At 42.8% G+C, this 11,387-nt stretch overlaps 1 protein-coding gene across 3 annotated transcripts; it reads right to left on the reverse strand.

The window, feature by feature from the left end:
• Positions 1–376: 376 nt before the first annotated feature.
• Positions 377–10,476, reverse strand: PCDH18 (protocadherin 18). Of its 3 annotated transcripts, XM_071455333.1 has the most exons (5): positions 10,196–10,474; positions 7,536–9,829; positions 6,543–6,631; positions 6,222–6,385; positions 377–1,569 (listed from the first exon to the last, which is right to left on the reverse strand). In XM_071455333.1, exons 1-5 carry the CDS (start codon positions 10,242–10,244, stop codon positions 893–895), a joined length of 3,273 nt encoding a protein of 1,090 aa, XP_071311434.1. In that variant the 5' UTR covers positions 10,245–10,474; the 3' UTR covers positions 377–892. The 3 variants fall into 3 exon arrangements, with proteins under 3 accessions (XP_071311434.1, XP_071311432.1, XP_071311433.1); XM_071455331.1 differs by having other exon boundaries at positions 7,536–10,476; XM_071455332.1 differs by having other exon boundaries at positions 6,543–6,628; positions 7,536–10,475.
• Between the last annotated feature and the right edge of the window lie 911 nt (positions 10,477–11,387).

Consider the following 11,387-nt stretch of genomic DNA (forward strand, 5'->3'; position numbering starts at 1 on the left):
GGCAAAATATAGCTGTTTTTCTGGAAGATGCAACATTGCTTTTATTTTGGTGTCATTTACAAAGATAAATCAGTTCATTGCAATTTTTGTATTTACATAAATTCAGAATTCAGCTTGAGGTCGAAAAAGCTGATTTTAATGCTGTCTTTCAAGTATACACTGCTGACTTCAACTGGCTTTGCAGTGTAACAACAGCACAACAAATTTACATTTTTTTGCAGAGATCACAGTGGAAGACCCATCACAGAATTCCATTATTTGTTCACTGGGAAAAACACTTATGTGCCAAAGACAGGAAGACTTCAGCCTGCAACAATCCATGACTTAAATTAGAAAATGATTCTATAGACCAAATGCATCAAAATAAAAAAAGACATTTTAGGTTTCATGGGAGTTACAGTTCTTTATTATAAGAATAAAACATTGCAAAAAAGGTGTTGGATCATTTACTGAAACTAACATTTGCATAACTTTTTCAGTGTTTTGAATTTGTATTCGAAACATTTGAAAGAAATAATATGGGAAGACAAACCCTTCTTCTTGTTTTTTCTTTTTTTTTTTTTTTAAACATGCCTGTGTGGCAAGAATGCTCTAAGTTTGACAAGGGTGGTACCATCTATATACATTTAGGAAACCATGCTTGCTGTGGGTGTACAAAAATAAAATTTATTTGTTAAATTACACATAAATATAAGGTACAAATGTATTTTTAAAATACAGATAAAGATAATCACACTTGCATTGTGTACATATGAAAATACAGTATTTTAATATTCAACATACACAGACACATTTATGATAAATGCAACTAGTTGGCAATGCCAGTTCTCCTCAGTCATTTTTTTCCCCTTCCAGTTTTCCATAAATATGGAAAAATAGGCTTTTGAAACAACTAGTTCTGCCTGACATCTTGCAGCAGCTTGTTAATTTCTGCCACCAGCTCACTGGCATCCATGAGTTCATGTTTGCCATCGCTGAGGTGGTTGAGCACATTGTCAAAATCATCCTCTTCATAATTCTCCGGGATCTCCTCCATGGCCGGCAGCCATTTGGATGAAGGCTGCGCGCCCGAGTGAGTCCCCAGAGCGGGCCCGTTGTTGGCAGGGTTTTGGAAATGCGTGCTGGCTGCCCAGGCCGCCACCCCCGGTGGATAATTCACATTCTTGGCTGGCAAATGTCCCTTCCTGCGCTCCAACGAGTTGGAGCGATCCATCTCATTGCACTCCGTGTAGGCGTCCAGCGAGGCGGGCAGCAGGCGCTGGAAGACGCTGCTCATTTCAGAGAGGAGGGAGGAGGTGCAGGAGTCCCCTGATTCCTCCTCGCTCTGGCAGTCCTTCCCAAACGTTGAAAAGCTCTTCTTCTTCTCACTGGCGTCGGCTGCCTGGGCATCCTCCTCGAGGCCCTGGTGGTGCTGCTGCTGCAGGTGCTGCTGCTGCTGGGGTGCCTGGAACTCCTCCCCAGGGATGAACATGTTGCTTCTGTAGTCGGAGGAGGGAGAGGGCAGCGGGGGCATCCAGCACTGGTCCGAGTGGCCCAGGACCCTGCACTCCTCCGTGCACAGGCGCATGGCTGCAAGAGAAACAGGAGAGTGAGCACCCCCTCCTGCTGCACACAGCGCCTGCACTCACAGGGGCTCTTGTCACCAGGACTGCAATCCCCCAGAGGTATTTGACGCCGGCAGGGGGCTATTTACAAAATTTACAAATCACAAACAGGACGGGATTACTGTGGAACGTGCCTTGAGCTGTTTTATTTTTCAGCATCAGTCTCATTACATGGTTATGACAATGGGAAGATGCCACCAGCTCACATCCCAGGCGGTAGATCAAAAACTTAATGTTACAACTTACTTTAAAAGGTTTTTGACCAATCACACAAAGCAAAAGCACATTGACAGTAGTACTACCCAATCACTATAAGCACATGTACCTTTGGTTAAAACAATGCTTGCTTATTTCAAATACAATACCTGCTTGTAAGCCTTAAAACACAATGCACAGAGCTCCATTATTAAGCTTCAACTTTCCTAATATCTTGTTAGATAAACTTTTCTGTAGCTTAGAGAGTTATTCTAGAGAAGCGTTAATACACAGATCATTGTTCTATTTGTTCTTGCTTTTCTACTTTTTAAATAATTTTTCTGCTGACCTATCTCATAGCTACTGCTTAGCTCTAATCACAGTTCTACTGTCTCTGGGGCCTGCCTTTTGCAGCTTTCCCAAAAACCTCTAATTTTATGGATTCCCACAATTCCCCCTCTCTGTTCTGTGCACGAACGTGGCAAATACAAACGGTCTGGTACCTCCATTGGCAAGAACGAGAACAACCAGTGAAGTTCATGTAAGAGAGTACTGCAATCTCTTAGCTAAGATGAAGATAAACATGTAAATTGCAGGTGGAAAAACAAGCACTTGTGGCTTGAAGCTACATGAGCCCTTTGTACAGTTCTAGCTCATTAAAAAATATAAAATAAAAGGAAGAAATCTCTACCTCCAAGCACTTACTTGAGTTTTAGAGAAGTCTTCCACATGCAACAACCGAGGCATTTCAGAGAAATCAAGTGGGAATAAATGGACAGAGGAAATAAAGAGCAAAGAATAATAGCATTCAGAGGGATCTCCTTTTCCATTAAACAATTCCTTTGTTCTGGCAATGAAGCAAATGTAGAACTCAAGGTGATCCACTGCCATATTACCTTTTTAACTAAATCAGTTAAATTTTAATCCACTGTCAGAATTCGAGGGTCTAATTCCCAGCCTGTGTGACTCTGGTGTTTATACTGGATTTATACTCTCAGGTGCACTTGCAGCTCTGTAGCTCAGGTTACTGGCCCATGCTGGCTTAGGCCTTGGCATAAGGAGGGCTCTAACCCACTGGATGGGAACCCAGGTCAGCCATGAGGGCTGAAGAGCAGAAGATGAAAGAGCTGCTCTTTCAACTTCTTCGTTTATTGATGTCTCTCAGGTTGAAGCAATAAGGTGGGGCAAATGACAGCAATCCTGAGTGCTACACTGGTCCAAACTGGCCCACAAAGGGGCACTGTGAGGGTCCAAGAGGTCTGGGAATGGTTGCTGGAAGCAGGGATAGGCAAAGCCCAGTTTGACAGGCCTGCAGAGAGGGATGTGCCAGGAAAGATGCTAAATTTTCCAGCCCAAAGGAAACTGATGGTAGGACACAAAGCCTCGCCTCAGGCCACGTGTCTGTGTGCCTCCCAGATATGCTGGAGAAGATCTGGGTGCTGCTGGGGCCCTAATGGGTCTGAGTCACCAAGTTCAAGACAGCTTTCAGAAATGACAGATTCTTTGCATTATGCATATTTTGACCATAAGAAACCCCTGCCCATATCACTTAATGGTTAGATTATCCCACACAGAATAGAGTTTCTTGCTCTTTCCCAGCATATACTGACTGCAAAAGAAATGTTTGCAGTCATGCCCTGGAAGTTTTCCTTGCTCCCTCAACACATTTCCCATCTGGCTCTGGATCCACTCCGATGATCAAAAACTCTTTTTGTAGTGGTGTAAGCAGAACTGAACAGAGTATTTCAGTTTTGGATGTACCAGTACTATTTATAAAGTCCTACTCTCATACTGTCAGCACTATATTTTTCCACTATACACAGCCTATCATATTGTTTGCTTTCCTAATGGCCTTTCCATTCCTATGAGTATAAACTCCCTCCATGTCATGCCTGCAAAAGTATGAATTTCTTCAAGATTACAAGCTCAGAATGCAGCCTGGATATTGCTCAATCTATTTCAAAATAACTGCTGATCCAGGAGGTTTCAAACAAAAAAAGCAAACTAGAATATATCAGTGGCTGAAGTTTTGGTACAAGTGACTGAAATGCCTGAAAGTGTTTGTTCCCATATATGACATTTTACTGAAAATGCCCAAGAGTTAGAACTGTCAAAAGACATCTAAGTGATCCATGACCAGTTCTCAAGTCATCCCAGTAGGTGAGGATTATACTCATAATTAAGAAGATTCCGTTAAGACTTCTTTAAATTCATTAGATACTTTCAGTGCTCTGGCATTTCATTAGTAGCAAAGTTTTTCTTAATGACAGTTTTGCAGCCATTGTTATCAGGAATGGTTTTAGTTTAAAATAATAAATTCTGACATTCCTGAACATAAGATCAAAAGATACTTTGAAATAACTGAATGGTGACACAATCTGTCCTTAAATCAGCAATAAATTTAAAAATGGCTAGATCCACAACAGCTTTTATTTTTCTCTTTTTATTTTTTTTTTCCAGAACTTAAAGCTTGCTGGTTAAGATTTAAAAAGAAAAAGAAACAAGTCTTTCAAGAACAGCTATGGAACTTTCCAATCATGTAATTTGTGGAGTTTTGAGGGACTGGCTCCATTCCTTTCTTGTTCCACCTTAAATAGGCAAACTGAAAGGACCTTCCCACAGCATTTTTGCCTGTGTCTAGACTGACAATGCAGAAATCTTTCAGAATGGAGAACAGGAAACCTTCAGGAAGTTTTCTTTTCCTTTTCATATATTGGGATTGTAGATCAATTCAGGTCTCATCTGAAGAGGTTCAGCAGACTTATCTGAAGGATTAAGGCCATGCATAGCAATAAATGGACATCTGGGCGAGACTAAATACCAGTCTTGATAGCCCAACCCAGTTCTGTCTGCACTGAGAGGAGTTTCCCTTACTTTGAATTTAATTAGCCTGGCATTTTTGGAAATCCTATCCTTAGGCTTACTGTTTAGAGAGGGAATTGTAAGAGCTGAAAATGGGTCATGGGCATTTCAGCCAGCTAAGAGGACAACCATTCCTGTCTGCTGGCAGCCCCCAGTTGCCCACTGTAAAGGGATCACTCTTCCTTGGCAGCAGCAGGGCAGGATGCCAGTGCAAACACCATTGCACTTCAAGCTACCCAGGTCAACTGAGAGCTCCATAATATCCCTCCCTGCCTCCTTGCTAGAGCATAGGAGAGAATGAGACATGCCTCATGCTAGCTGGCAGAGGAATAAGTAGTAGGAGTTAGGGAGGATGAGGATAAAAATATATTAGAAGTCCAGATTTAGGTAAAAGATTCTGAAAACAGATTAACTCTTCAAGGCCCCCTCACCATTTCAGGAGGCAGGTGAATGGCTGGGTATGTGATACAAGACCTAGACTGGAGCAAAATATGCACAGAAAATTTTAAAGTTTAAATGTATATGAAAAACAATTTGAACTTCTGGCATTCTCTCCTGTCTAGCATAACAACCCTGGTTAATGCATGGGGGTCACTTTAGGAAGGCCATGTGCTGCACCACCTCCCAAAGCAAAGGGCCTCCATTTATAAAATTACTTTACTTGTAAACTTGTTAAATTTATAAATGTGGTTCAATGAACCCTAGTGAAATTATCTGGCCCTCTGGTTATACAGAGAAAACTAAATATGATCTGAAGTAAGAACAAGATCTAGGGTACAACCAGAGGCTGTATAATTATTAAAGTAATTACAAAATTCTTCTATCTAAGCATGAATTCCCATGACCTTTTATTCAACTTTTATTTGAGCATAAATTTAAAAGTAATGCTTCATACACATTAATATGTATATGTGTGTTTATCCTACTGCCACTCACCCTTTTCTAGTTTCTTTTCCTTTTTGCCCTCTGCCCTTGAATTGTACCTCTTAAGCTCTTGCTTCCAGAAAATAGGGTTGCAAGATTTAAAATCTGGGAAATATTTAGAACCTTCCCTTGCCACTCAAGTTCATTTTTCAGTGGGAAGAACACTTTTCTTTCTTCTCCATCCATATTTCTAGTTCACTTTCATACTCAATTTCTAAATAGTAAAGGTTTTTGTCATATGGATCAAATCCACTGCGGAAAACCTATCTCCCAAATTATAGGTCACTGTATTTTTAAAAAACCACAACTGCCTGGCTTTGCAAAAACGTCCACCATGTCATTAAAAGTCTAAGGGCTTGGAGCAGATCATACTTTTAGGAGGAATCTGGAGCCAGCTCATGATGTGAGTAACAAAAAATAGGCATTGCTCTGGGTAGATTTGCAGCTGTATCTGAGGTTTCATTTTAGTAGATACATCAAGGCTTCAACTCAGTATTTATCATGAAGCAAAGTAAAAAAGGAAGGAAATATAGGACTTGAAAACTAAAGAATTTTTGCTTTCTCAGTAGTAGTTTTATCAAAGTGACAGCCAGGCAGAACTGTAAATAAACTGCTCAGCTTCCATTCTTCTCTTACCTGCAGGAATTCTTCCATCTGTAAGGAAAAGGTCACTGAATCCTTCCCCAAGAAGTCTGTCAATTGGAGACTCTCTCCCCAAATCATAATCACTGTCTCCAGCTTCACTATCACCCCGGCCACTGTCTTTCAAGCTGAATTTATCCATATCTTGTAGGGCATATCTGTAAAGAGAATTGTGGAGAACTACATTATCTCAAGTACGTTATAATCCACTTTTTGTTTAAAAATACATGTATTGATGTATTTTTACTCATCAGTACATGAGGATACATGTACTGATCCTACAATCATATGTAGCAGAACAAACTGGATTCTTACCTGTAGCTTCTGGAATATTTGTTCCCTCGAAAACTTGGCCTTGGTTGATACTGGCCCTGATGAAGCATCGAGAGAAGCTGAGAAACCTGCTAAAGAAAAGGTGAAAAGACTGATTCCTTGAAATGAAAGCTCAAGCTCCTTGGTGTAAAACCACTAATTTGCTTCTCAGGTTTGTTTGTGGTTTATTTTTTTCCCCCTTTAAAATTTAATTAAATCAAATTCCTGCACATATATAAGGCAGTATAATAGACTATTTGGTAGTGTAGTGTCTGACACAGAAAACATCTGAAGACTCTCTAAAATTAGGAAGTTCAATGCTGTTCATTAGCCTCTGAATTCATAATAATGAATTCCTTAACAAGTAAAACAAGCAATTACACAGAGGTGGAGTTTTGTTTTGGTTAAATATATTAGAATCAAGCCTTTAATATTCCAGGATCCTAATTCAAAACAAAACAGCTTTACTTTACATGTAAAGAGTTACCAGGACACAGCTCTTATTTATTTAAGCTATGACCCAGCATTTGCAGTAAAAACTGAGACAGGGAATCTCAAAGTTTGAGATACAGTGCAGCTGCATGTTACTGCAGCTGTCATCAAACTGTGTCAGAATGTTTTAGTTCTGCACCCCCATTAATAAAAGAGTTTCCTGGATTGTTCCTGAATATAAATATTCAGGAACCCTTTCTCAGATGGAGCTGTACAGAGAGGAGGGAGGGGGAAGGCAAGGAAGAGTGAACAGTTAGCCAGTTCAGAGCACTATGTTCCACTCCATTGTGTTGACCTTACAGGGAAGAACCAAGGAACAATGCTATTACCAATAGATTTAACCCTGTTCCTCAGGGCAATGGAATCTGTTGATATTGGAGTAAAACTGAAAAGCTGTGATATTGAAGAGAAATCCATGACACATTCCCATGAGGCAGGGTGTGTGTAGGCTTCCAAATGAGTGTCTTCATAAATGGATGTGCAAAACCAAGGTCTGGACCTTACCTCGACAGCTGGTGTAGCATGGGTGAGTTCCAGGGAGAAGTTTTCAGGCACATGGTTGGAGGAGATGGTCACCAGGCTGTTCAGGGATTGGTGGCTGTGGTGGCTCTGCCGGCTGCTCATCTGGCCCCTCTCCAGGGCTGGGGAGGATGATGGCGAAGCTCTGTGGTGGGACCTGATGGGTAGAGTGCCATTAACTGTCGGCACCAGTGTGATGTCCCCTTTGTGGATCTGCCTGGAGGGACGTTTTGGATGGTGCTGGTAGGTTGATTCGGCCACGCGACAGTTGTAAGACCTGGTGTCCTTTTTCTCTCGATTGCACCTTGTGGCAAAGATGACCATAATAACCAACAACACGGCACATATAGATCCTAAGGATATAATCGTTATCATAGAGATGTCCAGGGAGGGCTGGCTTACCAAAGTTGCTTCGGTGCTTGAAAATGAATAAACATGCTCCAAAATGGTACATTTCAGAAGAGCTTTAGTACTAAGCTGAGGACTGCCTTTATCCTGGACTATCACCAAAAACTCCCATTGTTTTGCTGGAACTGATTCAACACTCACATTGATAGAGATGTCACAAGTTTGGGGATCCATCACAAAGATGTTGTTTTCCTTGTCAGCCGCTATGGAGCAGCTGAGCTCAGAGTTCATGCCAGAGTCTCTGTCTGTAGCCCTTACCCTGGTGACAAGAAAGCCAATTTCAGCATCTTTAGGGATTGAGATTTCTGCTGTGCTGTTGCGTAGCACCGGCCCCACGATGACGGGAGCGTTGTCATTCTCATCAATGATGGTGAGTACAACCGTGGTGTTGCTAATGAGCTGCTGGCTCCCTCCATCCCTAGCTTGGACCATGAAGGCAATTTGATTTACTTCTTCATGATCAAAGGTTCGCAGGGCATAGATTGCCCCGTTGGAGGGATCGATGGTCACGTAGGTGGTTATAGAACTTCCCAAAACAGAGTTCTCCAAAATAGTGTATGTCACCTGCCCATTGTCACCTAGATCTGGGTCTGTGGCTGTGACTGATGTGATGTATGCTCCAGGAGAGTTATTTTCCAAGATGACAACTTCATATCTGTTTGTCTGGAAGCGGGGTGGGTTGTCATTTTCATCACTGATTTGGACAGTAAAGTGTTTCACTGTGGAGAGACTTGGCGTTCCCTTGTCCTCTGCTATTACAGTCAAGATGTATTCAGATCTCTTTTCCCTATCTAGAGTGGCATTGGTTAAGATTAAATAGTTATTTTCATAAGTCTTTTGAAGTTTAAAGTGGCCATGCCCATGGAGCTTACAAACGATCTCTCCATTCACACCAGAGTCCTTATCTTGCACTCTGACCAGGGCAACAAAGGTGTCCAGGGGTGACCCCTCAGAAATGCAAGCTACCTCTTCTCTCTCTGTGGACATCAGATTTAAGTTGATTTCTGGCTTGTTGTCATTCACATCCACAACTTTAATTATAATTTTGCAGTGAGCTGGAATAGAATTTGGCCCCATATCCTGAGCCTGAGCGTCAATTTCATAGGATTTGGTTACTTCATAGTCCACTTGCTTCAGCAGGGTCAGGTGACCTTTTTCTGGGTCTATCCTAAAAGTTTCTATAATTTTGGCAGACACATGACTGCTAAAGGAATACACGACCTTCCCATTGGCGCCCTCATCTGGATCAGTAGCATTGAGGTCTATAAGCAAAGTCCCAATAGGAGAGTTTTCCAAGAGCTGGATAATATATGACTGCTGCTCAAACACAGGGCTGTTGTCATTGGAATCAGAAATGCTGATTTTCAGGAGGGATGACCCAGATCTCTGAGGCACCCCTTTGTCAGAGGCAGTGAGTTGGAGTTCGTAAGTCGATTTCAACTCGCGATCCAGCTCTCTGACCACAATCAGCTCTGCATACTTAGCACCGTCAGTCCTGGTTCTCACATCAATGCTAAAGAAATCGTTTGCAGAAAGGGAGTAAGTGTGAAGGGAGTTGTCTCCCACATCTGGATCAAAAGCACTGTCCAAAGGGATCCGAGTTCCTACAGCTGCACTCTCTGATATCTCAATAGGGATAAGAGCTCTGGAAAACTGTGGAGAGTTGTCATTAATATCCAGCACTTCAACTTCAACATGGAAAAGCTGTAGATGCTCAGTGGGCAGAGTGATCACATCAAACTCTATGGAGCAGTTTAAGTTTTTCTGGCACAGTTGTTCCCGATCAATTTTAGCTCCTATGCTGATTTCTCCATTATCCTCACGGACTACAAGCAAGGGAGAATTTCCTCTCTGCATGGCTCGAAACCGAACTGAGGAAGGGTTAGGCATTTTTAATAAAACATCAGCAACATCCTCCGATAGTCTTGCTATTACTGATCCAACCCTCTGCTCCTCATAAATCCTGTATTTCAAATTCTTGCCCAGCACAGCATTATTGCAAGATATTACAATCAGTGCAAAAAGGAATAAAAAGTGCATTTTACCGTCGATTTGATACATTTGTAAGTTTTTGCAATTAATTTCTCCCAATAAGTTAAAAAGCAATTATTTTGCCTTCCTTCGGTACCTTAAATCCAAAGCACATCTGGTCCTTTCCAGCTTGAAAACGCCTTTTCTAGCCAGCCAGGATTTAATAACCTACAGATCAGAAAACTTTTGGCTTTTTCTATACACACCGTTCCAGGACATCCAGATACAATCTGTAAGCAATCCACGCTTTCTCATTTGACTCAGCGCTCCTCTTCCAGGCTGAGATGCTCCGGGGCAGCGTGCTCCTCTCCCACCCTCGGCATCCAGGGACCGCCGGCGGGATGGATCCGCCGCCCGTCCTCCTGCGTCTGCTCCGCACTCGCCGCCGGACTGAACGCCCTCCCTCGCCGGCTTCAGCCTAAATTCCTCCGCAACTTCACTCCAAGTCCCCAGACAAAGCTTTTGCCCGGCCTGTGCTGAGCCCAGTGCAGCCAATCAGGCGGGGAGGGGAGGGGAGAGAAGGAGAGGGAAGGGAGGGGAAGGGATGGGGAGGGGGCCCTTCGGTCAGCACCCGCCAAGGATTGGGGCTGGGGGGTGCAAATGACTAATGGGCAACTTTAAATCAACGTCTCTCCTCCCCACCCCCCGAATTTTCATGGCAATTTCAAGCGGGGTTTTGTGATTTTAATTCCTCCCCTTCCTGCCAGGAGAAATGCGATCGCACTCCTTATTTACATACTTTAGGTTACCCCTTGTTTAACTCGCTGCGAGCTTTTAAGTGGGTTTGCTTAGTAAAAGAGCTGGGGCTGACGTCTCGCTATCCGTGCCGCCAGAGCGTCTTCTTGCTGCTTGTTTGCCTAAAACCTGCATGCTCCCAGTGTATGTGCTCCTGCTCGGAGCCCTGCGAGAGCTCCTCCACTCCACGAAACCTGTCCTCCTCCTTCCCAAGTCAGGAACATTTTGCATTCTCTGGCTGCCTCTCGCAGCATCTCTGCCCTCAGCGCAGCTGCCTCTGCCTGAGCCCCTTTCCTCTGTGTGTTCATGTGTGAGATTGTCTCAGAGCTTTTTTATTTGCTGTTCCAGTGCTACTTCAGATGATCTTTTTCATCCTGTTTGAAATAGCACTTCATGCTCTACCGTGACAGTCTGTGCTAAGCACACCTTCTACATGCCAAGTATTTTAAAGGAAAAGGAGCCACAAGACAGATTGTTTAGAAAACGACAAATTCCTCCCCTCTCTGATGTTACATAAAACTATTTACACTCCCACACATTTGCACACAAAAATATAATCTTGTGTCTGAGTCGAGCATGCATTTTGTGCAAACCAGAAATGTTACAGATCCATGTGTGAGCTTCAGGCTGCATTCAGGACATGGAAGTTGATGCATTCCTCTC

Source organism: Agelaius tricolor, unplaced genomic scaffold, assembly GCF_023055355.1.
Source record: "Agelaius tricolor isolate 1412-34295 unplaced genomic scaffold, bAgeTri1.0.p SCAF_47, whole genome shotgun sequence".
Lineage (NCBI taxonomy): Eukaryota > Metazoa > Chordata > Aves > Passeriformes > Icteridae > Agelaius > Agelaius tricolor.